Source organism: Elgaria multicarinata, chromosome 2, assembly GCF_023053635.1.
Source record: "Elgaria multicarinata webbii isolate HBS135686 ecotype San Diego chromosome 2, rElgMul1.1.pri, whole genome shotgun sequence".
Classification (NCBI taxonomy): domain Eukaryota; kingdom Metazoa; phylum Chordata; class Lepidosauria; order Squamata; family Anguidae; genus Elgaria; species Elgaria multicarinata.
The window spans coordinates 1,195,620-1,221,398 of record NC_086172.1 but is presented as its reverse complement, the minus strand read 5'-3'; the positions used below and the strand labels follow the sequence as shown (position 1 = coordinate 1,221,398).

General features: G+C 42.6%; 1 protein-coding gene across 2 annotated transcripts in view; it reads left to right on the top strand.

The window, feature by feature from the left end:
• Window positions 1-25,779, top strand: part of ITSN2 (intersectin 2) — a 199,386-nt gene that overhangs the window by 164,475 nt on the left and 9,132 nt on the right. For both annotated transcript variants that reach the window (XM_063115903.1, XM_063115904.1), the window contains 2 exons: window positions 943-1,064; window positions 24,361-24,443. In XM_063115903.1, coding sequence (XP_062971973.1) covers window positions 943-1,064; window positions 24,361-24,443 — 205 coding nt within the window. The remainder of the gene's footprint in view (window positions 1-942; window positions 1,065-24,360; window positions 24,444-25,779) is intronic.

Here is a 25,779-nt window from a genome sequence, read left to right as displayed (position 1 = left end):
GCAATTTTGAATGTAGTGACACACAACTCTCAGTATGGACCAAGCTTCTATAGTTAGCATCAAATATGTGTCACTGCCATTTTTTTGAAGTACCCAAACATTGGTTAAATGAACTCTACTCCTTCCTTCTTAGGAAATGGCCACAAGCATATTTTAAAATTACTAAATATACTTTAGTTCATCTCAGTTTGTGTTGATTTAATTTGTAGTCCTTCTATCCAAGTTCATCAGCAGTTTGTGCAAGTCTTGATACTTGTAGCTTTTTCACAGGCATTCTTCCATTGCACCGGATTCTGCTTAAATATTTGTTCAGTAACCAGTGTTGGGCCCAAAGGATAGGAGATGCAGACTAGTAAAATTGTCATGTGTTGATGGGAAGGTATTGCTCCCTCCCTGATATGCACCACTACATGTTGTGCCCCTTCACATCAATCTACAACCAAAGTATTCCTTCTTCCTCCTTGATGCTAAGGGTAGAATTAAATGACCACCTATTCAGTGATAACTTACCAAGGTAACCAGGACGTAAGGTGGCTGCCTTTATTGTCCTGCCAATTACCACTCCCCTGCTCTGGATTTTTCTCATCAGAGTTAAGAGTGTGGTTGAAGTTTTCTTTCACTTGTCTGGAGAATATGGACAACTAGCTTATGAAGTGAATGCTGTGGTGTAGGCAGACATTTGGCAAATAATCACTTGCTGTGTGTCATCCTTTCCAGTGGGAAGGGTTTTTTTTTACTTGCATGAGGTTACAGATCTATAGTGAAATGGTAGTCTGTGTTCTCCCACACTTACCTGCTCATCCTAGTATAGAAATGGGTTTATCTTGCACAATGATCCTGTTGTTGTCCACTTCAGGCACAATGAAATTAATTACCATTTTGTTTCAGCCTGTTAAAGTCCTTCTGTTTCTATCATTGAAGTTACCTCTGTGTTTCTTCCAGCCTGTTTTTCTGAATGAAGTCCTAGTAAAATTGCCAACTGACCCCTCCAGTGATGAGCCAGTTTTCCACATCTCCCACATCGACAGAGTGTATACACTAAGAACAGACAACATCAACGAGAGGTGAGCTCAGAGAATGCTTATCCCAAAAGGTACTTTGGGGCTTGGGGTTGCTGCATAGAAAGCTAACTTTGGAAGGGGCAAGGATTCAAACACAGGACCATAATCTAGAACAATCACACACAGATTGACCCTCAGGGCTCTCCTTTGTGTCTCAGTGCAATTTATACTAAAGGAAAGAATAGAGTTGATTGTAGGACCTGCAGTCCCAGTGGATGGTGTATAATTCACAACATAGACATAAATAAATAAAATGAATATACCGAAGGCGGTGAAGGTTTTAATGGTCTTTGGGGAGCCTGGACGTACAAATTATGTAGTTTGAATTGGAATCTGAGATTTATTCATCAATCTCAATGTGGTTATTAGTTTTCAATAATAATAATAATAATAATAATAATAATAATAATAATAATGCGAAATTGTTAACCTTTAATAAAAATTTATAAAAGACTAGACAAAGGTTCTAAAACCGAGGGTCAGTGCTGATTCAAGGAGTATTCCAAAGCGACGGTTCCCCAGTGAGCCAGCTTCCCTTTCCTAAGCAAGCAGCTTGTTTATGAGCTGGCTTCGCTCCACCCAAGAGTATCACTGGACCAGGACCTTGAACCTATTTTCCACAGCTCTGAATGAACTTTGGGGCAAATAACGGCCATTTCAAATTCTAATTGTCACGGGAGGGGGTGGTGGAAGAGGTCAAGGAGTGAGATGGCTTTCCCATTTGTTGCAGTCTCCCCATTGACTTCCTTTTGGAATAGTGCTCTATTAAAAATTTTAAACTCTGATACAAAAATTGCCATTTTTAGGAGTGAGTGCAAAAGGACTTATGAAAAAAACTAACAGCTACTCCTTGTTGTGCATTTCTTCAAACCTGTTTACAACCATTGCAAATTAATTGTAACTGAAGAGGAACTACTAATTTGGTGTGATCTGGTGGAGATGGAGTGAAAATTGATTGAAGAATTAAATTTATTTGGATTTATTGGTTGATTTGGATGGATAATTAATTGAATGGCTTTAACTTCTGTGAAACTTATATAACTCATAGAATCATAGAATAGTAGAGTTGGAAGGGGTCTGTAGGGCCATCGAGTCCAACCTCCTGCTCAATCCAGGAATCCACTTTAAAGCATCCCTGGCAGATGGTTGTCCAGCTGTTTCTTGAATGCCTCTAGTGTTGGAGAGCCCACAACCTCCCTAGGTAACTGGTTCCATTGTTGTACTGCTCTAACAGTCAGGAAGTTTTTCCTGAAGTTCAGCCGGAATATGGCTTCCTGTAACTTGAGCCCATTATTCCGTGTCCTGCACTCTGGGATAATGGAGAAGAGATCCTGGCCCTCCTCTGTGTGACAACCTTTCAAGTATTTGAAGAGTGCTATCATGTCTCACCTCAGTCTTCTTTCCAGGCTAAACATGCCCAGTTCTTTCAGTCTCTCCTCATAGGGATTTGGGTTCCAGACCCCTGATCATCCTTGTTGTCCTCCTCTGAACACGCTCCAGCTTGTCTGTGTCCTTCTTGAAGTGTGGTGCCCAGAATTGGACGCAATACTCAAGATGAGGCCTAACCGGTGCCGAATAGAGGGGAACGAGTACCTCGCGCAGTATTTGGAACCTATACTTCTATTAATGTAGCCCAAAATAGCATTTTCTTTTTTTGCAGCCACATCACACTGTTGGCTCCTGTTCAGCTTTTGATCTACAACAATTCCAAGATCCTTCTCATTTGTAGTATTGCTGAGCCAAGTATCCCCTACCTTGTGACTGTGCATTTGGTTTCTATTTCCTAGATGACGAACTTGGCATTTATTCCTATTAAATTTAATTCTGTGGTTTTCAGCCCAGTGTTCCAGCCTGTCAAGATCACTTTGAAGTTTGCTTCTGTCTTCCAGGGGTATTAGCTATTCCTCCCAATTTTGTGTCATCTGCAAATTTGATAAGTGTTCCCTGCACCTTCTTGTCCAAATCATTGATAAAAATGTTGAAAAGCACAAGGCCCAGCACTGAGCCCTGTGGTACCCCACTTTGGACTTTTCTTTGTCATCTGTTATCAATTCGCTATCCTCATTAAGTAGTTGAACCACCATTTCTTTCCTCTGTCTTTTACTATTCGCGTATCTGAAGAAAGCCTTTTTATTGCTTTTAGCATCCCTTACTAGGCTCAGCTCATTCTCGGCTTTAGCCTTCCTGATGTCATTTCGACACTTCTGTGCTACCTGTCTATACTCTTCTTTTGTAGCCTGGCCTTCCTTCCACTTTCTATATGTATCCTTTTTTTTTCTGGAGCCACATTGGTTTCCTCTGTTGTCTTCTATCTTTTATCCTTATTGGAATTGTTTGTAATTGTGCCTTTAAAAATTTCTTTCCTCAACAGGGTCACTTGCGATGCGACCTTACTCATTATAGCTCTGAGTTTATTAAAATCAGCTTTCCTAAAATCCAGAGTATGTACATGGATACACTCAGCTTTTGCTTCTTTTATAATCAAGAACTCAAGTATGATGTGGTCACTTTCCCCCAGAGTTCCCATAACTGCCACTTTATCCACAAAGTCATTCCTATTGGACAAGGATTGCCGATCCTCTAGTTCCTTCTTCCACTTTCTGTTGGAGAAAGTGATCAGCCACACATATCAGGAATTTCTTGGAAGGGCCACTTTTGGCAGAATTTGTCTCCCAACAGATATCGGGGTAATTGAAGTCCCCTATCGCTGAGGTGCAACCCATCCCTTGCCAGCTGTCCATCTTCCAACTAACGTAGCCCATGGTCCCAGAATCCAAAACTCTCACATCCACACCATCTTTGTAGCCAGTCATTCACCCAGAGTATTCTTCTTTCCCTTTGTATTCCTCTTCCAAGAGCTGGGAGGATGGATGAGAAAACTATCTGGGCCCCAAAGTTTTTGAGTTTCCTTCCCAGAGCTTCAAAGTCTGATGTGATTTCTTTGTAGCTCCGCTTGGCAATATCATTTGTTCCCACATGGCTGAGAAGAAAAGGGTATGTGTCTGTGGGCTTTATGAACATTGGCAACCCTTCAGTCACATCTCTAACCTGTGCTCCAGGGAGACAGCATACCTGGCGAGGCAATGGGTTTTAATCCCATGCAGCAGGGAGTCTCTATTCTTCTCTTCTTCTTTGTCGACTGACCTTCTACCTCTTGTTCACTGTTGCACAGGATCTCCTGTAATTCTTCCTCTGCAGGCTGTCCTCCAGTCTCATCTTTCAGTAGCTGAAAGCAGTTACATAACTCTATTGGCTCCACTGGTGCAGAATGTCTTCTAGTTCTTCTGCTCCCTTTTCCAGGGAGTTTCCGCTTCATTGGCTTTCCTCCCCTCAGCATACTCCATTTCTGCTTCAGCTTGCTGTTGCTCTTCAATCTCTTGGGCTTCTTGTTGCTGTTGCAGTTCCACAATTCTGTCCAAGAACTCTTCGCCTTCTCTTATTCCTTGGAAGGTGGACACTCGCCGCTCAAGTACTCTAACTTTTTCTTCCAATGGTGCAACCAGCTTGCACTTGTTGGAAGTGTACGCCATGTTGATCTCAAGCAGGAACTGGAACATTGCACACACTTTGCAGTTCATCACCACTCAAAACTCCTTTCCGTCCGTTTTCACACAGTAGCCAACCAGCCATTGGCCAGGGATGAACAAGCAGGACATGGTGCAACAGCACCCTCCTGCCCATGTTTCCCAGCAACTGGTGCACACAGGCTTATTGCTTCAAATACTGGAGATAGCACACAATGAGAAGAAAATTTTGTTGAGGACCTCCCCCTTGACCTCCCCTGCCAAACTTCCCCTGACAAACTCCTATTTGTTCCCCCAGTTCACTTGCTCTGATCACTTGTTCTGTGGGAGCTGGATTGCTTTTGTAGCTTCTAGTCCAGCAACCCTTCTTTGCTTCTGCTCAGCTAGGAGTCTGGAATCAGAATGAGACTCCTCGTCTAGCATGTATAGATATAAATTAGCATATGCAAATTTTATGCAAAGGTGTAAGCTCCTAATCTTTTAAGTGCCTGACTCTATCTCTACCTGAACTCTTACCTTTCCTGACCTGGAAAGGCAAGAAGGGAGTGAAGCAGACTGAGCCACATGATCAAGAGTACTCCTCCAGCTGGCTGCTCAGTCGGGAGTGTTACGAAAGATGCTTCAATTTACATGGATATGAATCTCACAAACTTTTAGCATTGGGCACTTTTCACTTAGGAAAACCTGATACCCACCGAAGTTGAGAGTCATAGAACACAACACGATATTTGAAAATAATTCTTTGTTTTATTAAAGAATTTAAAATGAATTAGGGAGGAATTAGAATTGTACAGAAAACTGAGCAATTGGACTCATACTTCAACACAAAGGAAGCAGTTAAATTCAATAGTGAAGCTAGGTGCACTGGGATACATAGAAAAGTGTGTGTGTGTAGCTGATCATGGGGAAAGGGGGAACACGAGGAAAAGGAAGAAGTTTCAGTTTCAGATAACTTGAATGGGGAGAAACAGACTCATTTGGGGAATTGTGAGAGAGTTTTAGAGGAGAGAGAGTAAATGCAGTGGTTTGGAAAGAAAGTGGATGGAGAGGCATAAAGTGCAACAGGTAGCTCTAAAGCCAAGGGGTTTGGGAGTTTGGAATGGCATGGAATATTAGCAAAAACAGAGAGGACAAGAGAATAATTGGAGGAAAAGGAAAACAGAACATAATGCAACGATTTACCTCTCTTTATCTGCTGACTTGTGAAGTGATGGGTAGCTCTGTTGAGTTCCTTCTCTAGGAAGGAAGGAAGGAAGGAGGTAGCAGGGGGTTGCTCTTCTTTGCAGAAAGGATGGAAGGAGGCCTCTTTCCTTCTCCCCTTCTCTGCACCTGTTCTATGAATTTGGGCTGCTGTTTTTATCCCTCTTCTCGAGGATTTAGTGATTAGAACAAAAAAAGTTTTTCTTCTAAGATTGCTCATGGATGTTAGAAAATGGATTCTTCATCGTGGTCTCTGGGCATCACACATATGGGCTCTGCGCCTGCGCGGAGTCTGCCTCGGAAAGAACTTCTATAGCTAAGAATCTTGGCGGGAACCCCTCCCCCGCTGCTATGTGCGCATGTCTGAGGGGTTCCCGCCCAAACCCTCAGTTCTTCGACCGCCATAGCGGCTGCATCATCGGGAACAACTTCGTGTTACCTAGAGATAGAAAGAGAAAATAGCTAAGGTTTAAAACATTATAATAGCAATAGAAGGATTAGTAGAGAACATCTCTTCAGAATTGCGATCCTTGATCGCCGCCTTCAGGCGCATGGCCCTCCGGGCCCCATTCAAGAAGTGCACACGCTGCGGGAGCAAACTCCCAACTGCCGATGGACACAGTTTGTGCCTCCTTTGCCTAGGAGAAAGCCACAATGTGGAAACGTGTGGAGCTTGCCAAGCGTTTTCGAGACAAACGCGCAAGCATCGTGCCGACAAACTCAGAGCAGAGCTCTGGATTAAGGCATTAAGAGCAGTCGAGACCCCAATTATGGCAACTCCGACTACAGCTCTAGCGCGAGAGGCATTACAAAGCCCACCTCCCACCTCACCAACAAGGTCAGGGATAGTTCAACAAACTAACCCTCTGACCCCAGGGAGAGCGCAAACAGCAGCCTTGGCTAAGAGACCGTCAAAAAAGACAAAACAGCTGAAGGCAACTGAGACAAAAAAGAGGAAGAGAAAGCGCTCCAGACAGCGAGAGCAGGGGGGAAAGAGAACAAAGACGCATGCTGGGGCTTCGACATCAAAGACGCCACCATTAGCATCAATAGCTCAACCCCAATTAACCTCACCAACGTCGACGCCTCGGGTCGACGTCGTAGCCCGACCGTCGGCATCGACATCGACACCTAGAAGAGACACCATAAACCGACCCTCAACATCAGAGGGGGAAATTAGAGACTCCCCGCCCACGCAAGGGCAGAGCGGGAGACAACCAAGTATGTCTATCAGGGGCTCACCGAGGACCCCGAGACTACAGTCTGCAGAACACATCCAGCCAGGACAACATAGCTCACCGGAATCTATACGCTCCTCGGCCAGTCGGTATCGTCAGGAACAGGATTATCACTATCCCTACCACCGAGACCGACCTCATGCTTCACAATACGAATGGGACGATCAGCAACAACAATACCTACCATTAGGACCTCCACAATATTACGAGGAATGGCAAGGAGACCAGTATCACCGTAATTATCACAGGGAGCGCAGACCAACAGTGACATCTACTGGCGGCCAGACGCAAGAGCATGCGATCGCACAACAGACGTCGACATCAAGAATCAGAGCCTCCTCGACACCGAGGCAGGCACCAGATCGATCTCCACTCCCACCCAGAGCGACTCATTCGCAAGTTTATTTATTTATTTATTTATTTATCATACTTATACCCCGCTCCTCAGCCAAAAAAGGCTCTCAGAGCGGCTTACCCTTCGCAAAAAAGACAGTCCCTGCCCTCAGGCTTACAGTCTAATAAAGACATGACACACAAGGAACAGGAGTTCAGGAGGGGGGGAGGAGAGAAAGAGAGTCCAACAGGAGCAGGCCCCGATGTTTCTTCTGCCTGCTCCTGTCCCCTTGTTCTTTCTTCTTCCCCACAGGGCCAAGATGACAGTTTGCCCTGTGGGGGTGGGGGAAGACTCCAACAGGAGCAGGCCATGATGTTTCTTCTGCCTGCTCCTGTCCCCTTGTTCTTTCTTCTTCCCCACAGGGCCAAGATGACAGTTTGCCCTGTGGGGGTGGGGGAAGACTCCAACAGGAGCAGGCCATGATGTTTCTTCTGCCTGCTCCTGTCCCCTTGTTCTTTCTTCTTCCCCACAGGGCCAAGATGACAGTTTGCCCTGTGGGGGTGGGGGAAGAGTCCAACAGGAGCAGGCCATGATGTTTCTTCTGCCTGCTCCTGTCCCCTTGTTCTTTCTTCTTCCCCACAGGGCCAAGATGACAGTTTGCCCTGTGGGGGTGGGGGAAGAGTCCAACAGGAGCAGGCCATGATGTTTCTTCTGCCTGCTCCTGTCCCCTTGTTCTTTCTTCTTCCCCACAGGGCCAAGATGACAGTTTGCCCTGTGGGGGTGGGGGAAGACTCCAACAGAAGCAGGCCATGATGTTTCTTCTGCCTGCTCCTGTCCCCTTGTTATCTCCTGCAGCCATTCAAGAAGGTACGGAAGCCCAAGGACTACATCAACCAACATCACCAGGCTCAGATACAGACGGTTACCGTTCAGACACCACATCTTGCGCATCGATAACACCATCGACAGCCTCACAGGGCACAACTCTAGGACCCAATAAACCAATCTTGCCATCAGAAGACCTGGGCCATTTCGCAGACCACATGCAGAGGATGGCTCAATCCCTAAGCATGGAAACACACCAGCAAGCCCAAAGACTGACGGACCCGGTGTTTGATGTCATCCACACCGAGTACACAGCTCCAGTGTCAATTCCTTTCGCACCAACGCTCCTTCAAACAGTCCAACAATCATGGAAAAATCCAGCATCGATGGCACCAATTTCAAAACGCCTAAACAACATGTACAGAGTCCTAGAAAAGGACGTGGAATTTCTATTCACCCATCCACCCCCGAATTCTATTATTGTTGAGGTGACCCAGAGTCGCACACGAAGAATACACGCAACACCTGTAGACAGGGAAGGGCGCAAGTTAGATCAAATGGGACGCAGAGCCTATTCATCGGCAGCGCTTAGTTTAAAAATTTCAAACTACCAAGCGACAATGAGTCGCTACCAGCTTTTCCTCTGGGAAAAGATGGGCAAACTATGCGACCATTTACCAAACGAATACAAGGAGCTGGCACATGTATTTCAGACTGAGGCCACCAAATTAGCTAGACAGCAGATACAGACAGCTCGACACCAAACAGACTGCGGCACCAAGGCGATGGTGGGAGCAATCGCCTTGAGGAGACATGCTTGGTTACAATCAGCGGGTCTATCACAGGAGTCGAGGTCCCGTATTGAGGACCTTCCATTTGATGGCATAGGTCTGTTCAACGCCAGCACGGATGAAGCCATGGACACAGTCCAAACAGCCAAAACCACGGCAAGAAAGATGGGCATTGGGCTCCCACAACAACCAAAACCAAGACATTGGTACCGACAACAATGAAACAAAGCCCTATGAAGAGAGACTGAAAGAACTGGGCATGTTTAGCCTGGAGAAGAGAAGATTGAGGGGAGACATGATAGCACTCTTCAAATACTTAAAAGGTTGTCACACAGAGGAGGGCCAGGATCTCTTCTCGATCCTCCCAAAGTGCAGGACACGGAATAACAGGCTCCAGTTAAAGGAAGCCAGATTCCAGCTGGAACTCAGGAAAAACTTCCTGACTGTTAGAGCAGTACGACAATGGAATCAGTTACTTAGGGAGGTTGTGGGCTCTCCCACACTAGAGGCCTTCAAGAGGCAGCTGGACAACCATCTGTCAGGGATGCTTTAGGGTGGATTCCTGCATTGAGCAGGGGGTTGGACTCGATGGCCTTGTAGGCCCCTTCCAACTCTACTATTCTATGATTCTATGATTCTATGAACAGTCTTTCCAGCAAAACAGATACCAGCCAAACAGATAAAACTTCAGATCACAGCAACAGCAGCAGCAACAGCCCACACAGCCAAATAGACGCCACTTCACAGGACAGACAAGACCGCGCTATCAACGTAAAAGATTTGATAGCGACAAGCGGCGCCTTTGACTCGCAGCCAACCAACAGCACAGATCAACAGAACTTTACTACCACACCTTTTGGAGGCAGACTCACTGCAAACATACATGCATGGAAAGAAATAACCACGGACAACTGGGTATTAGCCATTGTAGAAAAGGGCTATCGCCTGCAGTTCACCTCCATGCCTCCAACAGGTGTAGTGAGGATAACGCCCCCCTCCCTCACCCTAAAAGCAGAAGTCAAGTCCTTGCTTCAAAAAGGGACAATAAGACCAGTTCCAAAGGCACAAAGAAACCAAGGGTTTTACTCGCGCTACTTTACCATCCCCAAAAAGGACAGAGGGCTTCGTCCTATTTTGAACCTCCGAGACGTAAACTTATTCTTAGCAAGAAAGAAATTCAGAATGATATCTTTAAATTCAATCCTCCCTCTCCTAACCAAGAATGCATGGTTTGCCTCAGTGGACTTAACAGATGCATATTTTCACATCGACATACACCAGCACAGCCAGCAATTCCTTGGTTTCGCAATTGGAACAAAGGCATTTCAATTCACAGTCCTCCCTTTTGGACTTTCATCCGCTCCACACGTCTTTACAAAATGCATGGTGGTAGTGTGTGCGCATCTAAGAAAGCAAGGCATCCACGTACACCCATATCTGGACGACTGGCTGCTGGTTGGCCACTCAAGAGAAAGTCTACTCCACGACATAGACCAAGTGACACATCTGCTCCACAAGCTAGGTCTCCAGATAAACAAGGAAAAATCCAATCTAAATCCAACGAGATCGATCCTCTTCATAGGACCACTACTCCAGTCCCCATCTGGACGAGTCTTCCTGCCAAGAGAAAAAGCAGAGAACATTATCACTCTAACGCAAGAAGTTTTACAGCAGACAGAAACTTACGCCTACGACCTTCAAAGACTGCTAGATTTCATGTCATCAACAGTCTTAATTATTCCATTCGCATGTCTAAAAATGAGACGCCTTCAACTCTGGTTCACAAGAATCCTAAAACCGTGGCACGACACAACGACACTCAAACTAAAGCTGCCACACGGAGTCAAGAGATCTCTCAAGTGGTGGACCCGTCAGCAAAACCTATCGAAGGGAATTCCTTTCAGGATCTCCACACCGACAAAGATCATGACAGACGCGTCCAAATCAGGATGGGGAGGACACTGTGGACCCTTAAAAGTTCAAGGAATATGGACAGCCAGGGAGAGAAAAGCCCATATCAATCTTCTAGAACTCAAAGCAGTTCAAAAGACATTGAGAGCACTCGACTCAAACCTTCGAGGTCACCACATACAGGTCGCATCCGACAATACAACCGTAATGTACTATATCAACAAACAAGGCGGAACCAGATCACTCCCACTGACGAAACTAACACTGTTAATATGGGAATGGTGTATACGCCGCAAGATATCGCTAACAGTGGTACACATCCCAGGTCACGACAACGACTTAGCGGACCGGCTGAGCAGACAGACAAGCACGGCACACGAATGGGAAATACACCCCACAATCCTAGCACACATCATAGCTATCTGGGATCAACCGGACATTGACCTGTTTGCCACACAGAGCAACAAGGTCTGCAACAAATTCTGCAGCAGAGGGGGGAAAGGGGGGAAGTCAATGGGAGACGCTTTCATGAAAAATTGGAACTACCACCTATATTTCATTTTCCCCCCCCCCCCATTCCCATTAATCACCAGAGTCCTAGCCAAGATAGCAGAGGACAACACAAATTGCATCCTACTAGCACCTTGGTGGACCAGACAAAACTGGTTCACGACGCTTCTACACAGGTCTCAGCACAATTTCTACCACCTCCCGGTGAGATCAGACCTACTCAGCCAGAACCAGGGCAAGATCCAGCACCCAGACATCGAATCGATACACCTCACCGTTTGGAGGATATTTCCCCAGGAGATGCCGATACTACAAGAAAGATTCAGGACATCTTCAACGCATCCAGAAAACCATCAACTCGATCATCATACAATAGAAAATGGCATTCCTTTACTCAATTTGCAGAAAAAAGAGGATTCAACCCATCAAGCTGCTCAATTCAGCATCTCCTATCCTTCTTAATACATTTAAAGGAAGGAGGGTTGCAGTTTGCTTCAATTAAGGTCTACTTAGCAGCCATTTCGGCATTCCATGATCAAATTGAAGGATACACCCTTTTCTCACACCCCAGGGTAAAGCAATTCCTAAGAGGCCTGCAAAATTTTATCCCACCCATCCGAGCTCCATGCCCGTCGTGGAGCCTCTCGGTGGTACTACACCAATTAACACAAAAACCATTCGAACCACTGGCTACAACTAACCTACAGCTACTAATATGGAAGGTAGTTTTCTTAGTAGCTATCACATCAGCCAGAAGAGCCAGTGAATTATGCGCACTCCGCATAGACGAACCATTTCTCATCTTCCAGAGACAAAGTCGTACTTAAACCAGACACTCACTTCCTTCCAAAGGTAGTATCGACTTTTCACCTAAACCAAGACATAGTGTTACCTACCTTTTTTCCATCCCCAAAGTCACAACTAGAAAAGACCCTACATATGCTCGACGTAAGGCGCGCCCTAGCCTTCTACAAAGAGAGGACAGAACAATTCCGCAAGTCAAACCGCCTTTTTGTATGCTATGGCCAAAGCAAAAAGGGCATACCAGTAGCAGCACAGAGACTATCGTCCTGGCTAGTACAGACACTTCAACTAGCGTACAGATTGGCAAAATTGGAACCTCCAACAGCAGTAAGAGGCCATTCAACAAGAGCAATGGCAACATTATCTGCTTTTCTAAGAGGAATTTCAATTCCAGAAATTTGTAGAACAGCGACATGGGCAAGACCAACCACCTTCGTGAAACATTACAAGTTGGACATCAGGGCACGTGCGGACTGCACTTTCGGCAGGGCAGTGCTATCATCCATCTGCAACTAAAAGAACCACCTACCCACCTCCGGTAAGTTTAGCTCGCTAATCGCCCGTATGTGTGATGCACAGAGACCACGATGAAGAAGAACAGGTTTCTTATCTGTAACTGTGGTTCTTCGAGTGGTCATCTGTGCAGTCACACAACCCACCCACCTACCCCTCTAGGTGGAAGTACGAAGGATCTCATACAGACAAGTTGAAAACAGCATCCCTCGGTACCGAGGCCGCAAGGGGGTCTCATTCGAACTGAGGGTTTGGGCGGGAACCCCTCAGACATGCGCACATAGCAGCGGGGAAGGGGTTCCCGCCAAGATTCTTAGCTATAGAAGTTCTTTCCGAGGCAGACTCCGCGCAGGCGCAGAGCCCATATGTGTGACTGCAAAGATGACCACTCAAAGAACCACAGTTACAGGTAAGCAACCTGTTCTTTTTGGGCGTCAGACATTAAGGGAAGAAAGAAGACAATGGGCTCCTCTTTATTTCCTAATGGGAGGAAAAGATGAGAGTTGATGGGTGTATATTTCAGACTATCACAGGTCCAGGTGAGCAGGATTGTCTTTGTTAAACATCAATGATTGTCTAACAAAGGTGACAAAAGGGTCAAGTAGGCATGTAAACTTACACAATATTGTGTTTTCAGGGACTTACAGCTGTAGAAGACATTGGATTCTTCATTCTATTTAATAAAGGCTAGCAATCAGTATAAAGCATTTCATGTCAGGGGCTTCTGTGGTTGTTGTCTTAAGGCATGACCTGAAATTTGCAGATGTTAACATGGAGTAATTAAGATAGTCCATACCATGGCTGGCCAGAAAGTTCTTTGCAAGACATCTGCAGCTGCACTTGGATTGTGCAGGCCTCAATATCCTATGGAACCTTTCTACTCTTCTCCAAGACCAAAAAAAAAACCCTAGTCCCCTTCTGGATATGGGCCTTATCTTCTCAAAACAGCAGAATTTGGGGAGTTCCTCATAACAAGAGCTTTCCCAAGGGGAGAATTGAAACAACTGAGCTCAAGGAACATTTCTCAAAGCTCAGACATTGACTTAGTTCAGACAACGCGTTAGTCAATGCAGTGTGAAAACTCCACTCAATAGTTGAGTTTTTAGGAAGTACTTGTGGCGTTAACCCCACAAGTCAGTTCCCAAAGGTATGTCTGCAGTTTGTAAGTCTGTGGTTTTTAGAATGTTGGCCTGAGTGGGCGGAGTTAGAATGTCTTGGGAGGGGGGAGGAGTGATATATAAGGGAATGACTGAGGGGATTGAAAAAACTTTTCGGGGAGACTTGTTAGGTACTCTTAGAGCACTGTAGTGCTCTCTGTGTTTATGGTACTTAAGTTCTGGGAAATTTGAGGGTCAGTGTAGTGAGTGGTGTCTTTAGAGTGTAGTGTGCACGTAGTTGAGGTATATCAATCAATACTGATAATAAAGAAAGTTCAAGAGTGATTGTGTGAGAAAAAGGAAAGCGCGAATGTGAATGAGTGACAGGATTGTATGAAAGGTTTCAAAAAGGTTTTTAAATGTTGTTAGTTGAAACAAAGCTTGTGAACTTTTAAAAATAAATTTTGATTGTTTTGTTTTTAAACTACCACAAAAATCCCATGTGTCTGTTTGTCATTTATCATCTTAAGTTTACACATTTAACACCCACTCTGACAATCATTCACCTCAGCAGATATAACTCACAGCGCATTATTATATATATTAAAATCCTTCTCCAATTTAAACCCCTTTCTCCATGTAGTTTGGAGGAAGGTGGTTTTTATCCCTCGCCTCAGGCGTATCAAGCGGTGGTGCTTGGCTTGAGCAGGGAGTAGCCTCGGCCGGGTCTGGTGTTCAGAGCCTGTGTCACCCCATAATAAGTGGTGGCAGCGTCGGGATCCGAAGTAGACTCTGTTCATTTATAGTGACAGAAGTCAAAAAGGATTTTATTTGTGAACAGGACAGAGGGTGGTTACTGTAAAGCACCTCGGAGGTCCTTAGCTGTGAAAGTTACATATTACCTAAGTTAGAGGTTGCGCTGATACAATTCTCTGACAGGATATTTTTGTTTGTGGTGAGATACATATTATAACATATCAAGTCTACCACTCCTGACCTCAATTGAAAACTCCCAGTACCATTTTATTTATTAAGGTTAAGGCTCTGTCTGATAACAATGGATATCTTAGCTTTGAAGAAAGATGCCCTGTCAGACAGATGTAAACGTTTAAATTTGCCAACTGAAGGAAAGTCAGTTGATGAAATGAAATGGGCTCTTATAGAATATTATAGAGTTCATGCTGCAGTTGAAACTGAGGTAAATCCTCTGAGGCAAGTGCCCGTAGAAATGTCTCCTCAATACTTGGAGCTGGAAAGGGAGAAATTGAAACTTGAATTAGAAAGAATAAAACAAACAGATACAGAATTAAAACAGCAGGAGGCTGATAGAGAGTTGAAGAGAGCTGAGTTAGAACAACAAGAAAGGCTGAGAGAAAAAGATCGTGAGGCAGAAATAAGATTAAGAGAAAAAGATCGTGAGCTAGAACTAGAACGAATTGCTTTGGAAAAGAGAAAATTTGAGTGGGAAGATCAGAGGAGAATTGAGGAAGGGGCTAGACCTCCCAAATTATCACCTAAAGACTTTACCCCTTATGTTGAGGGGCAAGATCCCCAAATTTTCTTCAATACCTTTGAAAAGGCAGCCATGATGTGGGAAGTAAAGCCACAAGATTACATGAAATTTATCCCTAACTTGATCAAGGGAGACCTGGCTGAAATTTATAACAGTTTTCCTGTGGGGGAAGCTTTAGATTTTGCCTCATTTAAAACAGCAGTTTATAAAAGATTTCTCTATGGGCCTGAGTATTTCCGGAAGAAATTTAGAAGCCTTAATGCTGTGTCATCCAAATCTTTTGTGGAGTTGGGACACAAATTAGCGGATCATTTTGAGAAATGGATCACCTGCGCTTAGGTGAAAACCAAACAAGATTTAGTTGATCTGATGATTAAAGATCAATTAATTTTTCAAATCCCTCAAGATATAAGATTGCTGGTGAGAGATAGAGACCCAAAGACTTATCAAGATGCAGCTTCCCTGGCTGATCAATTTTCATTAAACCGGGGCTATCATATGACCAGCAAGTCTACTAAAGAAAATAATATTAAACCAGGGTATAAACCTAATGGGGGTAAAAAGGAAGCTGAGGTAAATAAAAATCAGTTGCCAACAGAAAAGGCAGGAAACACCACCAAACCTATGTTTGGAAAAACAGACCTCACATGTCATCATTGTGGGTTGGTGGGGCATATTAGACCACAATGTCCCAGGCTGAGAGAAGAGAAAGAGAAAAGTACCTCAGTAAGGAGAGTGGATATAAATAAAGATGCTGAACAACCCCAAAGTTCCCAGTGTTACACATTAGTGTGGGGAGAAATGAAAGAATCAGATCAATCTTTGTGGGAAGATGTTTTAATAAATGGAAGAAAGCATAAAGCTATTCTAGATACTGGAGCTCGTGTATCTCTGATTAGAGCAGATCTGGTGATGAGTGAGGAGATTATTCCTCACAGAAAAATTAACATCAAACCTGTGACAGGGCCCATAATTGAAATTCTTGTAGCCGAGATGGAAGTTACATGGAGGGGGGCCACAGGGAAATGTATTTTAGGTGTTAATTCCTGTCAGGAAGAACCTCTAATCCTAGGTACTGATATCATGGGGTTAGAAGGTAGAAAAGTTTTTATTATTACACGCTCACAAGCAGCAGTGGAGGGCTTGTCAGAGAATTGTAGAGAATCTGGAGATGCTGAGGGCATGCCTCTGCAGTTGCCTAGCAACCCAGCTGAAGGAACTGCTGTGCCAGGAAACATCGTTGCAAAAACTGATACCACGTTTGCTTTACACAAAGGAAATGATCCCTGTTTGGAGGTTTTAAGATCCAAAGCTGAAGCACAAGAAACCTCTTTTAGTGACACTCAGAAAGAACAGGTTTTCTGGGATTGGGGACTCCTATACCGAAAGTGGTTGCCCAAGAAAAAAACAAGGAAGTTGGGGGGCTGAAAAGCAGCTTGTGGTACCAAAACCATATAGGGACCAGCTGTGGAAATTAGCTCACAACTCCTTTCTGGCAGGCCACATGGAGATAGGTAAGACCCAGAAAAGATTGATGCCTAATTATTACTGGCCAAATATTTCTAGGGAAGTCACAGAGTTTTACAAGTCCTGTGAGAGTTACCAGAGGGTGGGGAAAAGTAGGGACAAGGTCAAGGCTCCCCTAAATCCCCTACCACTTACCAACCAACCCTTTTTAAAAATAGGACTGGACCTGGTAGGACCCTTCCCTAGACCTACACAGGCAAGAAAAATGTTTCAAGTGACCATAATAGACTTTGACACAAGGTTCCCGAATGCTGAAGCCCTCCAAAATGTTGATGCCTTGGCAAGAGCAAAAGCCCTATTAAAAATATTGTGTTGCTGGGGTTTCCTCCATAATTTTTCTTTTTTAAGATTTTTTATTTTCTACAATACTTAAACATACACCATTACAATTAAAACAAAAACAACATACTACATAACTGTTGAATAACATCGATATCATATCTATATAACATAATCAAACTTAACATATAAGTGCACCCCCCACCTCGGGATCTCAATCCTGATTATAAAATCTCATACTTTCTTCTGCTGGTGGTTTCCCACTTCCCTTAGAAAACACAAATATTAGGAACTGTTTCCAAATTCCTTCAAAATCATTTGTTTTAGCTATACCTCTTCTCCATTTAATATTACAAGTCAATTTATCATTAATTGCTATATCCCATACTTCTTTATACCATTCTTCAATACAATATTCCCCTTGAATCTTCCAGTTCCTAGCTACAATCAATCTTGCTGCAGTCAGCAAATTCGATATCAATTCCTTAATTTCTTTTTTACATTTTAATTCTTCAAATAGTGACAGTAATGCAACTTTTGGTGTTCGTTCTATCTTCATTCCCACAATTTCTTCAATCTCCAAAAACACCATCTTCCACAATTTTTGTACATATTTGCATTCCCACCACATATGTAAATACGTTCCTTTTCCCCCACATCCTCTCCAACAATTTGCTAAATGCTGATTATTTATCTTATTTAATCTAACCGGGGTTAGGTACCACCTCCATATAATTTTAAAATAATTCTCTTTTATTCTTACTGACATGTTTCTCAACACTCTTTGTTTCCATAGTCCCTCCCAGCTCTGTTGTCCTATTTGTACATTCAAGTCTGTCTCCCAAACCATTTTACCTGAACTATCCATCAACCCTTTCTCAAACAGTATTCTATATATTTCACTCATTAACCCTTTTGACACTGTTCTTTTTCCCTTATCATTTTCTTTCTTAACTATTAATTCCTCAGACTTCGTCAATTCTCTACAATCTCCATTTTCTCTTACCCACTTTTTGGTCCACTGTTCTAATTGCCAATCATTTAACCAAGTTAATTTTATATCTTTTAAAACCTCTTCCAAATCCTCTCTTGTATTCATTTCTCTTAACCATTCCCTTAATTTCATTTTATTTTTTTCTATTAAAACTTTACTTAATCTACTCTTTAATTCCTCCGGGAAATTCTTTAGCATTATTACCGGTGATAAAGGCGAGTTGCTCGGGAGCAACTCCCCTTTGTATTTACTCCAAATTTCCCAGTGAAGCCTCAAGAGTGGATTACCTATACTTTCAACCCATTTTTTCCCTTCCCCAAATTAATCTCTATATTACTTGTAGTTTTATCATCCATCCAATCTAATTCTCCTATTCCTATAATTGCCTCCACAATATGTCTTAGCCTATTAGCTACATAATATAGTTTAATATTTAGGAGACCCAATCCTCCCTTTTTTTGACTTAAATACCATTTATTCTTATTTACCCTCGCTTTCTTATCTCCATTACAATAATTGTTTATGATATTTTGCCAACTTTTTATCTCTGATTCTGAAATTTTTATTGGTAACATCCTAAACATAAAATTAATCTTTGCTAAAATCTTCATTTTTATTAATGCTATTCTTCCAAACCAGGATAAATTTAATCTTTTATATTTTTCCAATTTTACTAAAATCTCTTTTTTAAAAATATTTAAATTCTCTTTCTCTAAACTCTCTAAATTTTGTGTAATTTTAATTCCCAAATATCTAATCTGTTCCTTACTCTCATTTCTCTTCCCTTTTCTTCCCAATCCTTCTCTTCCTTTTTAGTATAATTAAATAACATCATCTCTGATTTAGACCAATTTATTCTTAACCCAGTAATTTCCTCAAATTCTCTCAATTGCTGTTTAATTCTTCCCATCTTTCCTATTGGATTTTTAATAGTTAGCAAAGTATCATCAGCAAACATGTTCAGTTTTATTCTTTTAATACCACCTATTCCTTCTATCTCCCCATCATCTCTTATTGCATTCGCCAATAATTCCATAACCATGTGAAAATTTTAAGAAAACAGGGTAACCCCAGGCATACTTTATTGCATTCTTTGTTAATGTTTCAGTTATTTGCTTAACGCTGCGTCTCCATTGGAGTGTTTGCTGACAAAGATGGTTGTAGATTTGCACTGCTCTGCCTTTGTATTTTATCAGAGCCATAGACCTCAATTTCTTCATAACTTGCTCTTTGCTGCCAAATTTCAATAGGATGTCTTTAATTGCTCCTCTGTAGTTTACTCCTCCCACTCTATGAATCCTATCCAGCTCACAGTCTTTTATTTACAGATCAGGCATCATGTCTTTAAACCACTTCAAAATTATTTTTCTCAAGTCCTCTCCTGGTTCTTCAATAAAATTCTTAATTCGTAGTGTAGATCTTCGATCTTGTCTTGTAATTGGATCAGCTTTAACTCTTGGTCCTGAAATTTTACATTACAGCTTTTTTCAAAGACATCTTGCCTTTTCTCCAGTGATTTTACTCCAACTTCTAATGTCTTTATAGCTCTGTCATTCTGGGCAATCCTGTCAGTTAACACATCCAGTCTCTTATCTGCCTTCTTTGAAAATTCATCCATCTTTTTAATGAGAGTTATGTTGCTTTCTAATATCAAGCTCTTAAGTTCCTCCATAGAAGTTGGCATCTTGCCAGCTTTCCCAGCCATCTTGTCACTCCCACTCTCACTCTCATTACTTTGTGTAACTTCTTCTGTGGACACCTTTTCAAGACGGGCAAGATTATGATTTGAGGGGCGTTTTCAACACTGCCAGATAACTTTTTCAGTTTTTTTTTTAATTATTATTTTCTAATGTTCGGCATAGAGCTTATATCTATTGCTTAATGTCCCGAATAACAATCAACACCGTCTCTCTTTCCATGCATATAAACAACTTTCCTCTTTGAATGCTTTCTGATGGGTGAATTTATTGCCAATTACTCGTTCTTCCCAGATAAGGAGTGATATTTCACAGTAATTTAACTCAGCAGGCGATGGAAGAGCTCCAACAATAACAAATCTTTACTTTCGATTTCAGTCTCTTCACTCCACCAAACTGATTTACAAGCCTGGAGACCGGGCTAATTTCCTCACTCCTTATACCGATTATGCTTTCAAAAAAAACATCTTCACCATCAATTAGAAGTCATAAGCATTTCCATTAATATTAATTAGAAACGCATGCCTTTTTAAACGAGATAATTGGATTCTCGGATGTCCCGTCCGGGAGCCTCCCAAGAAGTCTTACCCTTTCATGGCCGTCAAGCTCTGCCCCCGCCTCCTCCATAAAATTTTGAGGGATCAAGGCTCAGCTTTTCTCTGGGATGTAATGAGATGTTTGTGGAGGTGTTGCGGTGTCAAGCATATAACATTTACTGCTTTCCACCCCCAAACAAATAGGCTAATTGAAAAGTATAATGACACCATTGAGCCAATGACTGAGACCTATGTGGCAGACTGTTTCTTTAATTGGGGCAATGAATTATCCTACTTTCTTTTCAATTATAATGAAATTCCCCAAGACTCCACTGGATTCTCACCGTTTGAACTGATGATGGGGAAGAATATATGTAGTCCCCTAAGTATTATGAAAGAAAGCTGGGAGGGACCTTACATTATTCAAGATAAGACTGGAGCCCATCCCCCTATTAAGTTATCTACTTATAGGGTGGATAGAAGAGTAAAAGAGGCAGTAAAAGAAAAGTTTGTTCTGACCTCAGACGCTTCGGAGGTAAGAATTGGAGCAAGGCTGATACAGACAGTGGACGATGTGAAACATCTCGTGGCCTATTCCAGCAGAGAATTGACACAAAGAGAGAGGGACTGTTTTGCTGTCCAAGAGAAGTATCTGGCCATCGTTTGGGCTGTGGACAGGGTCAAGCCGTGCATGTGGAGATGGTGGTTCATCTGGCAAGCGAGTCATCGGGCACTGTTGTGGCTGCAACCCATGGAAAGCCACAACCAACTTTTGCAGCAGTGGTCGTGGCGGATCCGGAGCTTCAACATAAAGATCCAGCATGTGGCAGGTCGGGAAAACATCAGCGCGGACTGTCTCGCCAGGAATCGTCTAGTTCACCAGTAAAGTGAGACTTTGTTGTGGACATTGTGATGCTCCTGGACTTTAAAATTGGAGCCAAAAAGTGGACTAATAAAAATGTGGTTCATTTAACTTGTTGATGTTCCAAAAGGTTTGTATGTGTATATATATTGTTATTGCTATTAGTTGTATATATAAATGTTTAACCATTTTATTTCCCCAAACCCTATGTACAGGTCCAGGTATTAAACCAGCCCCATACTTGGGTTTTTTTAAAAAGGGGGGGAATATGTGGCGTTACACCCCACAAGTCAGTTTCCAAATGTATGTCTGCAGTTTGTAAGTCTGTGGTTTTTAGAATGTTGGCCTGAGTGGGCGGAGTTAGAATATCTTGGGAGGGGGGAGGAGTGATATATAAGGGAATGACTGAGGGGATTGAAAAAACTTTTCGGGGAGACTTGTTAGGTACTCTTAGAGTCTGTAGTGCTCTCTGTGTTTATGGTACTTAAGTTCTGGGAAATTTGAGGGTCAGTGTAGTGAGTGGTGTCTTTAGAGTGTAGTGTGCACATAGTTGAGGTATATCAATCAATACTGATAATAAAGAAATATTAAGAAAAAGGAAAGCGCGTATGTGAATGAGTGACAGGATTATATGAAAGGTTTCAAAAAGGTTTTTAAATGTTGTTAGTTGAAACAAAGCTTGTGAACTTTTAAAAATAAATTTTGATTGTTTTGTTTTTAAACTACCACAAAAATCCCACGTGTCTGTTTGTCATTTATCATCTTAAGTTTACACATTTAACACCCACTCTGACAATCATTCACCTCAGCAGATATAACTCACAGCGCATTATTATATATATTAAAATCCTTCTCCAATTTAAACCCCTTTCTCCACGTAGTTTGGAGGAAGGTGGTTTTTATCCCTCGCCTCAGGCGTATCAAGCGGTGGTGCTTGGCTTGAGCAGGGAGTAGCCTCGGCCGGGTCTGGTGTTCAGAGCCTGTGTCGTGGCAGCACTCCCCACACATGTTCTAACTCCACTGTTGTGTGACTGTGGGCTACCATGGAGTTGAGTAAAATCCATTGCAACAGTTGATTGACAGTTCCTCCACCCTCTCTCCTCCCCGGTCCTCCTGATGGTATCCCACCAGCCATTGCTGCAAAAAAACAATCCCTGCGGTTCTCCTAGAGCGGCACTCACTCCTTTTGCCACTCTTGCCAGGAAACTCTGTAGCGAGGAGGGAAAGTCAATGCAACACAATGGAAAACTCCACAGAGCCCTCAGTACAATGTGCAACACAATGGTTGTGCAAGAACACAGCATGGATATTCAGCGTGGAGTTTTCCCACCAGACAACACATTTCTTAACGGTGGTGTAAAAACTCCACCGTGGAGTTCTAAAACTTCCGTTGACTGAACTGAGCCAAAACACAAGGGCTGCACTTGATAATAATCAAATATCAGGAATGCCAACAGGCACACAACTGCGTAACAATTTTAACAATACAGTCAAACAGTGGTAATAGACAGAGTCAAAGTAATTTCTATTTTATATAGTGCTCTCAAATAGAACAATTCAAGTATACAAATGAGCTCCCCAGAGAGGTCCGCCTGGCGCCTACACTGTACTCTTTTCGTCGCCAGCTGAAGACCTTTTTATTCTCTCAGTATTTTAACATTTAATTTTAACTTAAATTTAAATTTTATTGTTCTAACTCTGTATTTTAATCTTATATCAATTTTTTGCTGCGTGGTTTTATCCTGGTTGTGCTTTTTATGCTGTATTTTGTAATTGTGCTTTTAACCTGCTGGTTGTTTGTGAACTGCCCAGAGAGCTTCGGCTATTGGGCGGTATAAAAATGTAATAAATAAATAAAAAATAAATACACAATTATAAAGATGACAAGACAAGGCAATGGTTGCTTCTTGTAAAACCTTGGCAATAAGATATAACGACAGACTAATTAATTATTAATTAATAAACAAATTATTAATTATGACAGGATTCCAGTTACTTAAGTAAATAAACTGGCTGGGTGACAAAATTAACTTTCAGAACAACACAGATTCCATATATGGATTACATGTGGATAACACACTCACCACCGCATGCCATCAAGAGCCGTGGGGGTGTCGACAGGAGATAGAACTCCCTAAATTGCTTCCATATAAATTGCTCATATATATAAATAAGCCCCATATATATAATACTAATGAACAAGACTGAGCAAGATCAGCTGTGGACCATTTCTTTGCTGCTTGGAAGCTAATGAATTTTCAGCCGGGGCAGAAGGTTTGATGTTTTTAACTCTCCTCCATAGTAGGTCTCCATAAATTTCCCTATCTGGTAGCTGGAAGCAATTTTGGGAGTACTATCTCCTGTTGACACCCCCACGGCTCTTGCCAGCACGCGGTGGTGAGTGCGTTATCCACGTGTAATCCATATATGGAATCTGTGTTGTTCTGAAAGTTAATTTTGTCACCCAGCCAGTTTATTTACTTAAGTAATGTTTATTTATTGGCAGACTTGAAAGAATATACATCTGAGTAAGTCTGAAATGAACTGACGAAACGGGAAAAGATAGATAACCGGAATCCTGCCATAATTAATAATACAGTACATTAGTCTGTCGTTATATCTTATTGCCAAGGTTTTACAAGAAGCAACCATTGCCTTGTCCTGCCTTGTTTTGCCTTGTGTTGTCATCTTTATATTTTGTATACTTGAATTGTTCTATTTGAGAGCACTATATAAAATTGAAGTCATTACTTTGACTCTGTCTATTACCACTGTTTGACTGTATTATTGAAATTGTTACACAGTTGTGTGCCTGTTGGCATTCCTGATATTTGACTGAACTGAGCCACCATCTCACTTGCTCTAATATTTGTTTGGTGGGACTAACAGTTACTAGCATTTTTTGTGTAACGTATGTTTAAAGAATTCCCAATTACAAAAGCCCTGGTGATTGGGCCAGAATTCTTGATGAAGGTAAGTTGATCTCTGTCTGATTTACAAGCCTCTGAATCCTTGTGATTAGGAGTGAAATTGGGATGTGAGATTCACAAATTATGATTTAAATGAATGCAAATATGTTTGTGGATTATTATTTTCTTATTATCTTGTTCTATTTTTAAACAAAAAAATTGCTCACTTTTGCAGAACTGCCTGGGTCCAGAAAATTAAAGGAGCATCTGAAGTGTATATTGAAACTGAAAAGAAGAAATATGAAAAGGCTTACCAAGGTGCTGAACATTGATTGACTGGAGTGGGCTGTACCACAGACACCGTTGGGTTCTAGCGTGACTGGAGTATCCAGCATTAGCCTTTAAGGGGCCGTTTTCGCCTGAGTCTAACGTGGGCATGCTCACAAGAGATGCCTCTGGCTTTAAAAATAGTGCTCTCCATGGGGATCATAGAATCATAGAATAGCAGAGTTGGAAGGGGCCTACAAGGCCATCGAGTCCAACCCCCTGCTCAATGCAGGAATCCACCCTAAAGCATCCCTGACAGATGGTTGTCCAGCTGCCTCTTGAAGGCCTCTAGTGTGGGAGAGCCCACAACCTCCCTAGGTAGCTGATTCCATTGTCGCACTGCTCTAACAGTCAGGAAGTTTTTCCTGATGTCCAGCCGGAATCTGGCTTCCTTTAACTTGAGCCCGTTATTCCGTGTCCTGCACTCTGGGAGGATCGAGAAGAGATCCTGGCCCTCCTCTGTGTGACAACCTTTTAAGTATTTGAAGAGTGCTATCATGTCTCCCCTCAATCTTCTCTTCTCCAGGCTAAACATGCCCAGTTCTTTCAGTCTCTCTTCATAGGGCTTTGTTTCTAGACCTCTGATCATCCTGGTTGCCCTCTTCTGAACACGCTCCAGCTTGTCTGCGTCCTTCTTGAATTGTGGAGCCCAGAACTGGACGCAATACTCTAGATGAGGCCTAACCAGTGCCGAATAGAGAGGAACCAGTACCTCACGTGATTTGGAAGCTATACTTCTATTAATGCAGCCCAAAATAGCATTTGCCTTTCTTGCAGCCATATTGCACTGTTGGCTCATATTCAGCTTGTGATCTACAACAATTCCAAGATCTTTCTCGTTTGTAGTATTGCTGAGCCAAGTGTCCCCCATCTTGTAACTGTGCATTTGGTTTCTATTCCCTAAATGTAGAACTTGGCATTTATCCCTATTAAATTTCATTCTGTTGTTTTCAGCCCAGCACTCCAGCCTATCAAGATCACTTTGAAGTTTGTTTCTGTCTTCCAGGGTATTAGCTATCCCACCCAATTTTGTGTCATCTGCAAATTTGATCAGCGTTCCCTGCACCTCCTCGTCCAAATCATTAATAAAAATGTTGAAGAGCACTGGGCCCAGGACTGAGCCCTGCGGCACCCCACTCGTTGCCTCTCCCCAGTTTGAGAAGGTTCCATTGATAAGTACTCTTTGAGTCCGATTCTGTAGCCAACTGTGGATCCACCTAATAGTTGTTCCATCTAGCCCACTTTTAGCTAGTTTGTTAATCAGAATGTCATGTGGTACTTTGTCAAAAGCTTTGCTGAAGTCAAGATATATGACATCCACAGCATA